General features: G+C 35.8%; 1 protein-coding gene across 6 annotated transcripts in view; it reads left to right on the top strand.

Annotated features, from left to right (window-relative positions):
- FAM184A (family with sequence similarity 184 member A) overlaps window positions 1-14304 on the top strand; it is a 61205-nt gene that overhangs the window by 34326 nt on the left and 12575 nt on the right. For all 6 annotated transcript variants that reach the window (XR_015795997.1, XM_088139980.1, XM_088139968.1 and 3 more), the window contains 4 exons: window positions 6253-6465; window positions 7650-7803; window positions 9427-9554; window positions 13972-14156. Coding sequence is in view for 5 of the 6 variants with exons in the window: in XM_088139980.1 (XP_087996106.1) it covers window positions 6253-6465; window positions 7650-7803; window positions 9427-9554; window positions 13972-14156 (680 nt within the window). In the remaining variant the exon portion in view is untranslated. The remainder of the gene's footprint in view (window positions 1-6252; window positions 6466-7649; window positions 7804-9426; window positions 9555-13971; window positions 14157-14304) is intronic.

Raw genomic sequence — 14304 nt, 5'->3', positions numbered from 1 at the left:
ATTATCCATCATTCAGTTTTAACAACTGTAGTCCTCATATCTGTGCTGCATTTAATGTATACGGTGATATACCACTTATACATGGTGACAGTACATCTTTAGCTTGTTAGTAAATGGCAGTATACAATAAATTTGAAATTAATTTTGCTATGGAACACATAATATTATAAAGAAAATTCATATTTAAAAAAGGAAAGGAATTTATGAATTAATTTGGGATTGGCAATAGTAAATTATGTTGCTAAGTTATTTTAAAAATAAAAAATGTATATGTTCACTATTGAAAAATATAGCTGAACTTTTTTTTTCAAATTTATAAACAGATGTGCTGACAAATATATTTTTCTATTCTTCGAGAATTTATTTATTATGTATGCAGAACACCAGTTGGGATGAAAGAAAAAATAATTTCATATAGAAACTACATATAATTCTGAAACACTTACCATTTTCCCAATGTTTATCTTTAAAAAAGATACAAAATATTTTTATTAAGGAGATTTTTATATGTATTCAGAGGATTTGTATAACAAACCATAGCAAAACTGTTCTGTATTATTTTTTCTCAACATATTTCCCTTATCAAACCAATATGAATGTTCTGTCTTTTACTGTCCCTTTTTTATTCCATCTTCTTAGTTATTTCTGAATTATTTCCTTTATTCTTGTGATCTTTCCTTCATAGCGGCACTATCTTGGTGAAGCTTTGCATAAATCTATCAGCAATGTAAGTGACTTGCACTTACAGTTTGTACGCAAGGGCATGCTTGTACTTCTCAGCTTGCATATTGGCAATGTTGCTTTGAAATCTAATCCTTTGAAATAAAATAATTAAAATGTTCATGGAAAGAGATTACAAATTTTCATAAAAAGCTGTGACCTGCATTCATTATGTGTGTGTTCATATTTAATATCAGATATCAGTCATTTTATGTAGTGAAAAGAAGCTTGCAGCTAATATATTTGCATATTACATAGCCTTTTATAAAGCATGAAATAATGCAACTCAGTTATGGATGAGCTATTATAATTCCTTTTCTTGTTTCTACAAAGATATGGAAGACAGTGAATGAGATCCAAATAACTATATATAGAACACTGTGCATATGTACATTCTTTTCTTTCTGCAAAGCAGTGTTTTGAAAAAATCCAAGATTATTAATATGTCTGTTGTCTTCTGACTAGCAAAACAATTGGACTTCCTCTGACATTCAGTTTTGTAGCAAAGAGTTAATGGGCAACTTCCTTAGCTATGCCACAGTTTGGTAATGCAAAATATCTCTTGAGCTACAGTATCATAGATTTGTCTGGGTTTTTTTTCTTCCTGTTATGATGCAACCCTATAGATGTTTTCTCAGAAATAAGAAACTTGAGATCAGTGGTCCTTATCCTCAGGTAAGGAAGTATAGGATTGCAATCTCCATGGTTGTAATTTTGGACAAGATTACAATCATGGGTTGCCGTTCTAGATAACCACTATATAGCTTAAAAGTAGCATGCACATATCAAGAAATTTATTCTGGCAGCCTTTCAATATTAAGGTAGCTATTGATTCATATAGATGTTCAGTTCCAGTAGAAATTTTCAAAAATACTAGAATGCATGCATGCGTGCAACTAGCGGTGCATATAACTGGAGCCTGAGAAATGAGAAAATAGCATTTCTTAACATTATTTATGTCTGTAACTAAAGTGGTGCAAAAAAAAGATTGTGGATGAAACTTTGGAACAACTGTTCCAACTTTGGAATGGTGTTCTAATTTCAAAGTGAACTGTTAAAGTAATCTGATCTTGAAATGGAAGTTGGAATTGACCCATTTCAAAGTCATAGCACTCTTGGTATAGCTGTTCCAAAATCAGAACAAACATTCCAATAGCATGGCAAGAAGTTACAGTGTTGTAATATGTTGGCCACAAAACACATTCACACTTCTGTTTTTGTCTTAAAAAATTAAAGTGTTAACTTAAATTGAACATACAAGAAAAACATTAACATATGCATTTCTTTCCCAAAAGTGAATATTCAGGATATCAACACTGATTAACCCAATGAGATTATTACCATCACTGTATGCTACATTAGAGAGGTATCTCATTGTTTTATATCAAGTGGTGGCACTGATTTGATAGATTGCATGTTTCACACAAGTTGGAACACCTAAGTTTTGTAAGTCTCCCTTAGTTTCTTAACCTGCTTGACCCCATTTTCTCCTAAAAGCTGGCCTTGAGGAATTGAATAGGATATTATGTATAAAGTTACAGAAGGATTAGAGTTAGGGGGATTGGCAAACATTAGGCATCCCAGCTTGTGAGAGTGAAGCATTTTTCAGATACAAAAGTACCACTGAGAATATTTCTGGGCAAACATCAGTATTTCATGCAGCTTCACAAAATTTAACTTTCCTTGTTCCTCTTCCTTCTTCAAAAGGGAATAATGAATTTATAAAATTGGTTTCTTTCAGTAAAATGATTTATTTCATGCATGCTTGCATTCCATATTAAGTATGTCCTTACATTTAAAGGGGCTGAATGTGATGCTTTTTTTTTTTTTTTTTTTGGTATTTCTGTTTATATCAAAACATTAATTAGTTATAAGGTATGTTCCTTGTTATGGTAATAATGTATGTAGTTTTCATTATTAATACTTTGTTGTTAGGGTTTTTGTGAAGAACAGGATTCATGTCTAATCCTAATTAGCGCTGCAGAGTGACCAGGTGAATATGGATCACTGTCAAAGGAAAAAAAGTAATTGTGGCATTTGTTTGATTAGAGTTCTATTAAAGCCTGTAATGATTCAGTTCTAAACCAGGTAAAGTAGAACCCAGCAATTGTAGAAAATAGATTCACTATTAAGGTAAACATTGTTAAGCAATAGGGAGAATTTTAGTATTGCATTGTGTCTGGATGTACAGCATTCAGATCCAAAGTGAGAAAGGTGCTTCAGATCAGGCTTGGGCATACTTACTATAGGTGTCAGTACCATCTTTAAGAAGCCACACCTTTTCTACGATAGCTGTGCAGTCCCAAGATATTATGTTTTTGATTTTAGGAGGAACACTCCCAGGAAAATACATGTTTGCATTTAAGAGGCATCCAGGAGACAGTGACAAGATATAACAGCATGTTTTCCATGATCACTTCCATTGGATTAATCTGAAATCTTACGACTATAAAAGCTTGATGCAATTTAAATGAAGCTGTATTAACTAATAACCATCTCTTTAGGATTCGTTTTTAGCCTGCCATATCATTGAACAAATCTAGAGACTGTGATGGTTCTTTTACCAACTCTAAAATTCTTATTTTTAAACACTATTTGGTAATAATGATTTCTGGGCTTGCTTAGTGTCTCCATTGCTGATTCAGGGAAATGTCATTTTTCCCCTCTGATTCACTTACTAAAAGGATGTTAACTTTAAAGTTTCTAGAGACTCCACTGATAGTGAGGGTTCAAATATTCTCAAGCCTCCATTGCAGAGAGCTAGAATTTAGGAGAAATCCTCTGCTTTTTTTAAACCCATTGTTTCCATTTTTGTTCAACAGTGAGATTTACAACAGGGTGCATAGACAAGGGAATAAAGGAAAAGCAAGACTAATGAAGGAGTATCCCTTCACTCTCCTTTTCTTTTTGGAAAATTCTCAGTAAATATTGCTTCCCCCCCCCCCCGCTCCTCACTTCAAAACAGCTATCTAGTTCTGATACACAATTTTCTTAACTAGTAGTGATGGACTAATAATATAAACTATATAGCTTTCTGTTGCTCTAAACGTTAGTGCAGTTGGTTGAATAATATACATTGTAGCAATTTGATAGGCTTTTTTAAAATCAAGAACCCTAGAAGAGCCATTGGCTCAAATTATGTCTCCAACTATACTTCTGAAGCTGGATGATCTTCTGTCAGTAATGCTCTAGTGCGGTGGTTCTCAACATGGGCCATGCCATATTTCTCGGGAGTCACAGTAAGTATCTGAGGGAGCCACCCAAACATAGCTGCCAGATATGATCAATTGTCATAATCCTCACATCTCATTCTCTGTGCGAATTTCAGCAGCATAAATATTGAAAATTACTACAGTTTACAATAAATATCTTAATAGTGACTATGAGAGGGGTCAGAGAGGTAAATGAAGCTCAGAAGGGGACCATGAGCAAGCAAAGGTTGAGAACTCCTGCTGAGTGGATCCTGCAATGCACAGGGAATTGGACTACAGTAGATGATCTCTAAGATTACTTCAAATCCTATGATTCTATGATTTTATTAAAGAAAATTGTGTGGTGGAAGAAAACTCGAAAATTTATCAGAAGTATAACTGAAGAAATTGTTGCAATTGCTTTTCCATTGCACAAATAGGTCAAGGGGCAATTCGCATTCCATATTGGTCTAAGCAAAGTACCCCTTTTATGTTGAAGCAGCTGTGTCCTCAGGAAGCTTGTTGCTTGAGGGCTTCATGAGATGGTCAGTGCATGTGTATACCCAGACAAAACCTCTTTGGGGGCTGCTCATGAAGTAAAGTAGTTCTGCATGCACAGACATGTGGAGACAAATTGAGAAAGTCCTTGAAGTACCCACACCCCTCTTGGAGGATACCGCTATCTCAACACTTCAATGATGGATACCATATTCACACTATTGCATTTGGGAAAGTGCCTTCAGAAACTTTGCACAATTGTAATGTTTAGCATTTATATTATCTTGTAAATGTATGCATAATAGAAATTCTAAATCTGAGTTAACTTGAGTATTAATTATTTCATCTGTATACAGGGTATCTGTACCTTTACTGAATTATTTGAGTTCATGTGTAAAAAAAATACTGTTGTAAATATTTGGCATTCTGATCTTCATAATAAATATTTATAGACTAATGCAGTGTATATTAATATTTGCACTGATCATATGAACTAACCTAAATCAGTCCTTCTATTAAGCTATTTGAAAGCCGATATATCATGAATGAAACTAATGATGGTGCCTGTGGTTTTTACTATTACTTTGTGTGAACTTATTCAGAGAATAATGATAGCACCAATATGGTATTATGGAGATACTGGAACATTGCAGGCTATTATAGCGTACTTTCAGGTTTTAATAGAACAAATGCCAACAGGATGTAAAAGCAATATTGCTCTTCCTTCTGATCTTGGCCTCAGTACTATCATTTTCTCCAAATCTCAGTCTGTAACCTGAACTACCCAGCCTGGAAATATTTTGTAAGAACTGTACATTACTCTGCATGGCTAGCACCTGTCTTGTCACTCAGCTTGATACTGGGTTTTAGGAAATCATCTAGAAAGGTATGAGTTATGCCACAAAATCACAATATGGGAATAAGGATCAAATAAAATCAGTTATTTTATTTATTGCATGTATATACCATCTTTCCTCCCAGAGTTTAAGGCAGTGCACATAGTACTTCTGCAGCTTTACTATAATGATAAGCTTGTGAGGTGGGCTTGGTTGTGATGTACAGTTATGAAGTGAGCAACATGTCTAAATAGGAATTTGAAGCTGGGTGTCCTTAGTCTGTAGTTGAATAATCTAAGCAATACAATACATTAAATACAATATATGTTAATTGGTTAGTCTTTTGTAGTGTCCTAAACAATTCTAGAGCTAAAATAAAAGTCTGATATTTCATTTCTTTAAAACTTATTAGTAATTTACTTCATAATCCAAAAATAAGATTGTAAACCCAATTGAGTTGCTTAGGACTTCTTCCCAGGTAGATGTATTACAGATTTTGTTATCTATTATTTTTATGAAGCAATCTTTTTGGGCTTTTAAGAAGACTTAACTCTTACTTAACAAGCTTTAGATATTAGAAGAAACAGTCCAGCAGCTGAATGCTTTGAACATTGGAGAAGGTCACAGACAGTTGGGGAGAGATGTTTATATAATGCAAAGTAGAAATCTTTCTAGTAGTTTTCCTACCTTTTTTATCATAAATGTTTGTTTCAAGTTATAATGTATATCTGAACATTTGCTAAAAGAAATGTGCTACTGAACAACATATGCCAGAACACAGAGATGAAATATTTTTAAAAATGCAAGAATTTCTGTGAGCATTGTACATTGCATATCATATCCCATACTGCTTGATAAAGTGTGAGACTGCAGTTGTTCAGTGGCTTAGTAACATATTTATAGATTTCTCTACTTTTCCAAATTTTAATCAGTTAAAAATCTATGCATAAACTTAAGTTAAATATCATTCTGATATTTCTGTTGCATTTTGCTTTTCTGTGAATTAGATCACTCTGCTAAAACAAAACCTAGAAATGCAGCTTTCACAGTCTCAGGCCACAATGCAGCAATTGCAGGCACAGTTTAGTCAAGAGCGACAGAGACTGGCCCAAGAAATTGAAGAACTGGAAGAAGAGCATCAGCAGAGACATAAATCCATGAAAGAAGCACATATCCTTGCATTTCAGAGCATGGAAGAGACAAAAGAAGAAGAGCAAAAGGTATGTTCAGTGGGGGTTGGTAGTATCACACAATTCCAAATGAAAGGCCACACACACACAAAAAAGAAGCAAACATGAGCATTATTTTAATTAAATACTTGAATCTTTATTTTGGACATCCAAGGGATTTGTTTATCCCCCAGTCATATGATATTGGAAAGTTTAAACAGTTTTACCTGTTTAACTGTGTACCTCAGGACACAGTTGCAGAGAAATACAAAGAAAAAAGCTCAATTTTATCTGAACAGTAATTAGAGAACACAAAGAGATATTTTTCATTAGACCTCACCAAAGTCATAACCATATATGATTTGATTAACTTGCCCATTTTCCTATATGCTTTGTCAGAAACTCGGGATGGTGGCTCTCACACCAAATGAATCTTTTTGCTTCCTTTTGTTCCCTATTTTGGTGATAATCCTTTAAAAGTGATTTACAAAAGATTAAAAACTTTGAATAGCATCTTCTATACATAAATTACAAGACAATATATTCTAAAGCAGAGATGCATTATTTTTTTTTTTCAGTCTGAGGGATACAACTGGCCTTGTAGAAATATGCAAAATATTTTGAGTTTAAAACAGACTGTTCTGACCATTCCAGAAATGTACTATGTATATGTATAAATAGTAGAATTATTCCTCGTATATTTTATAATTATCTCTTTCTGTCATATTAAAGATTCCATTTCATCAGTTTTGGAAAGGGCTCTGACGGCTGCATTCAAGCTTTTTAAGAGGTTGACCTGGGACCTCAGATTGATCAAATAAAATTAGATATACAATATATAGTCCATAATTTTAAAAAAGAAAAAATAGGTTGGAGCAGAAAAAGGAAAAACATTAGGGAGGAAAATATAGATAGTCATAGAGAAAAATCTAATAAAGTTAGATCAAATTTCTTGAAAGTCTTTTTCTTTGCCTCTCTGTTGAAGGATTTTGTAATTATAATTATATAAACTTTTAAGATGAAAAGCTCATTTCACTTTTTTTCAAAACTACCTTATACATTTTGGTCTACAGTTCTCTTGGAACCCACCAACCATGCTAACTGGCATTCTGAGCACAACAATTTATTGCAGAAGATAGGCAAGCTGCAGAAAAGATTCCATAAAATAAAAACTTAAAAATAATTTCCTCTGTCTTAATTGTAAGAATATTTTCATATTTATTTACTTCCCTTAGGAACTTGAGGAACGCTTGCAACAGAAGCATTCAGAAGAACTTCAGGCACTGAAAGATGCACACAGACAAGCTATGGATGCTTTCAAAATAGAAATGGAACAGGAAGTGCAGACTCTTCGCTTTGAATTGGAAGATGAAGGAAAAGCAATGCTTGGTACTGTACTGTACTTTCATGTCACAGTTTAAAATGTAAGCTCTGATTTAGAAGGCAGATATAATTTGCTGCCTAATACACAACCATGTAGGTTTTGGCTTTGGTTTTGCTAACAGAAGTGGTTTGCCATTGTCTTGTTATGGGATTTTTTTCTGACTTTCAAGTCTAGTTTATAGCCCTAGGATTTCTTGGTGGTTTCCAACGCATGAACTAGTTACACATTTTGAAATCAACCCATCTTCCCTTGGTCATCTGCAGCTTCCTGCATTTGGAGTACATGCAGGATTTTTAGGTGAAAAATAAGAGTGCTTCTTGAAGGCTTATTAATACCTCACAGTTTATAACATAAGTTTAATATTGTGGCACAGTCTCCACAATTCTTATGATTTATCATCTCCTAAATCAAGTTGATGACTCTATGAGATTTTATATAAAAATTTATATAATACATAATAAAATAAAGATTTTTCCATAGTTCTTCTTATTCTGGGCAATAGTTTAGTCTCTCCTTTTTCATTATCTTCGATAATAGCAGTTTCTTTAGTGTTATCTTTGTATCTATCTCTTTTTCACCTTCAATATCAGTGCCTCATTCCAACAAAAATAGGGCCAAAACCAGACCATAGAAAACTAGAGGGAAGTATCCACATGATTGGAGAAATCCAAGGTTTGCAAATATACAAAGCAGTATTTAAAATTCCAAAGAGATACAATTCATTAAAAAAATTGCAGTGATGATTGTCGTCAAATTGAATATTAGAAAATAAAATAGAATACTGGCTTAAAATGAAGATAATGAATTGGTTTCCTTGAGCCTTTCATAGGTTATATAATGCACTTTTCTTGTCTGATTTGCTTATACTGGTTGCTATCATCATCATCATCATCATCATCCATGGGTTGGTTTTGTTTTTATTTCTATTTTTAGAATACATAACTGATCTGGTTTTAAAATATTTGTTCGCTGCTTTGAACCTGCATGGTAGAAAAGATTGGGTTGTAAGTCTTTTAAACATACATACATAAAATACATACTTATTATGTAACTATCCTGGAAAACAGTATGACTGATTGGGCCCTCGAAAGGAGCACTCCTTCCAGAAGGAGAAGTTATATTTCCAGTCGAGTAATATCAAGATAATAAAGGATAAACAGAAATTTAAAATATGTCATCCTTTCTTTTGGTAATTTGTCTTTATGAGTTTCCTTCCAAATTCATTAGTGCTCTACACAATTCTCCTATAGGAAGTACACATACTTGGATATGAGCAATTTTACTCATGCTTATCACATTTTGAAATGGCTTTCTTGCTTGAGTGTCACCAAAGCAAATACTCATCTTTTGAAGAACAAAAATAAACTGAAACTATAGGGCGCAAGCCCTATAAATATGGAAGACAGGAGTTGTGTTACTCTTAATGAATGTCAGGGTAATACATCTGTTACAAAATATTTTCTCACTAAAGGATGGGAAATAATAGGGAAACCAATGTACAAATTGTGCCATTTGAAAAAGCATTAAATATATGATGCATTAATTATATGGTGATAGTAGGTATACATATCAGTTTTTAAATATTATTTGTGAAGTATTTTTTAAAATACTTTATTTGTATCTCTCAGCATCTTTGCGCTCTGAACTAAATCATCAACATGCTGCAGCAATTGATCAGCTGAGGCACAATCATCAACAAGAAGTAGCAGCAGTTAAAATGGAACTTGAAAGAAGCATAGAACTCAGCAGGCACCAGGTATATATTTGTGCTATACCCTAAAGAATATAAACATATTTTTAAGCTATGGCACAGGGTGTTTCATCTCTAATATATCTTTTTGATCAAAAAGTAACAAAAAAGGCTTTTTGATCAAGAGTAAATATATAGTATTTGAGTTATTTCTCAGTTAAAACATTTGAATTGAGTAACATTATCTGTCCAGCATTTCTTTGGGCATTTTCTGGTCTTTTAAGGTCAATTGGTATATAGCAAGGATTGTTGTTCACCACTGTGGATCTGTTTGTCATGTAATATGGCCAGCTCATTACCATTTCAATTTCGTATCACATACTCCTGTCTATTGGTAGATGCATATATTTCTTTTATCACATGCTATGTTCAGCATTTACCATTCCATGCTTCTATGTGTAATTTTAAACTGTTGTGCTGCTTTTGCATTTAATGTCCAAGTTTCACAACCAGTATCAGTATACATTAATTGTAAATTAGTATTAAGCAGATTAGTATGTTGCTTTTGAATGCAGCATGAAATTGTCCACATGCTCTCCAACCTCGTGTGGTCTGGTTCAGAATTTCTTCTACATTATCACCCGCTGGGGTATTCTTTTGACTGAGGTATCTTTGGAGCTATTATTCCAAAGATAAGTAACAGAATTAAATGATAGCAGCAAATGATCAGGCTTGAAAATGAACTTGAAGAAGTCTCAAGTCATGTTTAACAACTACTCCCAAACTTTGCCAATAAAAATTGAAAATCATGAACTGCAGAAGGTCATCTGTCTATCAGCCCAAATCAATCCACTGCAGGATGAAGACCACTTCATTGAAGGTTATGGAACTGTAATCTACCATGCTGGTCCAGTGAGGGTTAGTAGATAAGTATTTTTTGATTTCCCATTCTAGGGCTGAGAGAGAATGACGGGCCCAAAGTCACCTTGCCAGCTTCCATGCACAAGAGAGGATAAGAACCTGCATCTCCACACTTTGGCACCTTAACCACTAGACCACACTGTCTGACAGTATGACAGAGACAAACATTTAGGTACAGTGGGGTAAAAAAATATTTAGTCAGCCACCAATTGTGCAAGTTCTCCCACTTAAAAAGATGAGAGAGGCCTGTAATTTTCATCATAGGTATACCTCAACTATGAGGGACAAAATGAGAAAAAAAATCCAGAAAATCACATTGTCTGATTTTTAAAGAATTTATTTGCAAATCATGGTGGAAAATAAGTATTTGGTCACCTACAAACAAGCAAGATGTCTGGCTCTCACAGACCTGTAACTACTTCTTTAAGAGGCTCCTCTGTCCTCCACTCGTTACCTGTAGTAATGGCACCTGTTTGACCTTGTTATCAGTATAAAAGACACCTGTCCACAACCTCAAACAGTCACACTTCAAACTCTGCTATGCCCAAGACCAAAGAGCTGTCGAAGGACACCAGAAACAAAATTGTAGACCTGCACCAGGCTGGGAAGACTGAATCTGCAATAGGCAAGCAGCTTGGTGTGAAGAAATCAACTGTGGGAGCAATAATTAGAAAATGGAAGACAGACAAGACCACTGATAATCTCCCTCGATCTGGGGCTCCATGCAAGATCTCACCCCGTGGGGTCAAAATGATCACAAGAACGGTGAGCAAAAATCCCAGAACCACATGGGGGGACCTAGTGAATGACCTTCAGAGAGCTGGGACCAAAGTAACAAAGGCTACCATCAGTAACACACTATGCCGCCAGGGACTCAAATCCTGCAGTGCCAGATGTGTCCCCCTGCTTAAGCCAGTACATGTCTGGACCCGTCTGAAGTTTGCTAGAGAGCATTTGGATGATCCAGAAGAGGATTGGGAGAATGTCATATGGTCAGATGAAACCAAAGTAGAATGTTTTGGTCTAAACTCAACTCGTGTTTGGAGGAGAGAGAATGCTGAGTTTCATCCAAAGAATACCATACTTACTGTGAAGCATGGGGGTGGAAACATCATGCTTTGGGGCTGTTTTTCTGCAAAGGGACCAGGACGACTGATCTGTGTAAAGGAAAGAATGAATGGGGCCATGTATCATGAGATTTGGAGTGAACACCTCCTTCCATCAGCAAGGGCATTGAAGATGAAACGTGGCTGGGTCTTTCAGCATGACAATGATCCCAAACACACCGCCCGGGCAACGAAGGAGTGGCTTCATAAGAAGCATTTCAAGGTCCTGGAGTGGCCTAGCCAGTCTCCAGATCTCAACCCCATGGAAAACCTTTGGAGGGAGTTGAAAGTCTGTGTTGCCCAGCGACAGCCCCAAAACATCACTGCTCTAGAGGAGATCTGCATGGCGGAATGGGCCAAAATACCAGCAACAGTGTGTGAAAACCTTGTGAAGACTTACAGAAAACCCTTGACCTCTGTCATTGCCAACAAAGGATATATAACAAAGTATTGAGATGAACTTTTGATGTTGTTGTTTAGTCGTTAAGTCGTGTCCGACTCTTCGTGACCCCATGAACCATATTGCGCCAGGCCTTCCTGTCCTTCACTGCCTCCCTGAGTTTGCTCAGTTTCATGCTCATTGCTTCAGTGATGCTATCTAACCATCTCATCCTCTGCTGTCCTCTTCTCCTTTTCCCTTCAATCTTTCCCAGCATCAGGGTCTTCTCCAAAGAGATCTCTCTTCGCATTAGGTGACCAAAGTATCTGAGCTTGAGCTTCATTATCGATCCTTCCAATGAGCAATCAGGGTTGATTTCCTTTAAGATTGACTGGTTTGACCTCCTAGCAGTCCAGGGGACTCTCAAGAGTCTTCTCCAGCACCACAGTTCAAAGGCATCAATTCTTTGGCGCTCAGCCTTCTTTATGGTCCAGCTCTCACAGCCATACATTACTACTGGAAAAACCATAGCTTTGACTATGCGGATCTTTGTCGGCAAGGTGACGTCTCTGCTTTTTAATATGCTATCTAGGCTTGCCATAGCTTTCCTCCCAAGGAGCAAGTGTCTTTTAATTTCATGGCTGCAGTCTCCGTCTGCGGTGATCTTGGAGCCCAAATAAATGAAGTCTGTTACTGCTTCCATTTCTACCCCTTCTATTTGCCAGGAATTGATGGGTCCAGATGCCATGATCTTAGTTTTTTTAATGTTGAGTTTCAAGCCAGCTTTCGCACTCTCCTCTTTCACCCTCATCAAGAGGCTCTTTAGTTCTTCTTCACTTTCTGCCATTAGGGTGGTATCGTCTGCATATCTGAGGTTGTTGATGATTCTCCCTGCAATCTTAATTCCGGCTTGTGATTCTTCCAGCCTGGCATTTCTCATGATGTACTCTGCATATAGGTTAAATAAGCAGGGTGACAGTATACAGCCTTCTCGTACTCCTTTCCCTATTTTGAACCAATCGGTTGTTCCGTGACTGGTTCTAACTGTTGCTTTTTGGCCCGCATACAGATTTCTCAGGAGACAGGTAAGGTGGTCTGGTACTCCCATCTCTTTAAGAATTTGCCACAGTTTGTTGTGATCCACACAATCAAAGGCTTTTGCATAGTCAATGAAGCAGAAGTAGATATTTTTCTGGAACTCTCGTGCTTTCTCCATGATCCAGCGAATGTTGGTGATTTGATCCCTAGTTCTTTGAGATCATCCATCTCTTTCAGCAGCAAGTCTGCAGTCATTTGCACCACCACCCATCCAGAATGCTCTGTATATTTTATACTAATGTCCATAGGCTTAGAGCCTGATACTTTATGACTGAAATTTCACTCACAGGATGCTTCTACATGAGAAGGGCTGGAGGTGATTTTTCTAATTTTTTCTACTCCTTGTGTTTCCCTGAAAGCGGTTTGGGGATTGCAGGAGAAATCTGTAGTGTTTGTTAGCTTTAGGAACAGCATGTGAGATTGTGGCAGTAGAAGCATCTGCTGAAGTAAAAAGAACTTTAGTTCAAACAAAATATTTTATTTGCAGAGGAACAAGTCAGGTTCTAAACCACTATACTGAAATAGGTCTTGGTGCCAAATACAGGTGAAGGCAGAATAACAGAGATAATATAGTAATTATAGACATTACCAAACCTTTCAGACAAATAGCAGAAAACTTGGATTTGTGGACATGCTTGGTAATAGAAGGTAGTCTCTCTGAATCTGGAGGGAGCCTGTATTGAAAAGAAGCAAGCACAGCTCTGTCTCAAAACTCAGTTGCAATCTCGTAATTCTTATTTGGTCCTCTCTTTAACTTTGTATCTGATTTTTCACAGATGAGACAGAGAAGAATAAAGAATCCCCTAATTTAAGGGGAACACGTTATTATTTAAATATTCTATTTCTAAATACAATCTAAACTATTAACAAGGAAATAGAAATATTTAAATGAAAAAATTGAGTATGTTTATTCTGCAGAAATGAGTGCACAACATAGAACTGTTGTAAAGTTCTTTGCTTATTAATACTTGCTTATTAGGAAAAAGAATTCTTGTGCCGAAAATCAGATCTACAGGATGAACTGAGGCATCGAGATCACCATATATCAGAGTTGGATAAGGAAATACTTGCTTTGCATGACAACATAAGTGCATTAACCAAGGAACTGGAGTTCAAAGGGAAGGAAGTTCTACGAATACGTAGCGAATCTAACCAGCAAATTAGGTATGAGTATTTGTGATGCCAGGTAACAAGTTCTAATTAATTCAGTACCTAAAGCTAATAAAGGACTGCATTTTTTTTTTTTTTGGTAATTTTCTTGGAATATTTTAGGCAATCAAATTCAGATTGCTGTATCCATCTGATATGATTA

Source organism: Python bivittatus, unplaced genomic scaffold (genome assembly GCF_059951505.1).
Source record: "Python bivittatus isolate LINGU-HERP-01145 unplaced genomic scaffold, Pbiv_v1 ctg000020_np1212, whole genome shotgun sequence".
NCBI lineage: Eukaryota > Metazoa > Chordata > Lepidosauria > Squamata > Pythonidae > Python > Python bivittatus.
This window is presented reverse-complemented; position numbering and strand designations above follow the sequence as displayed.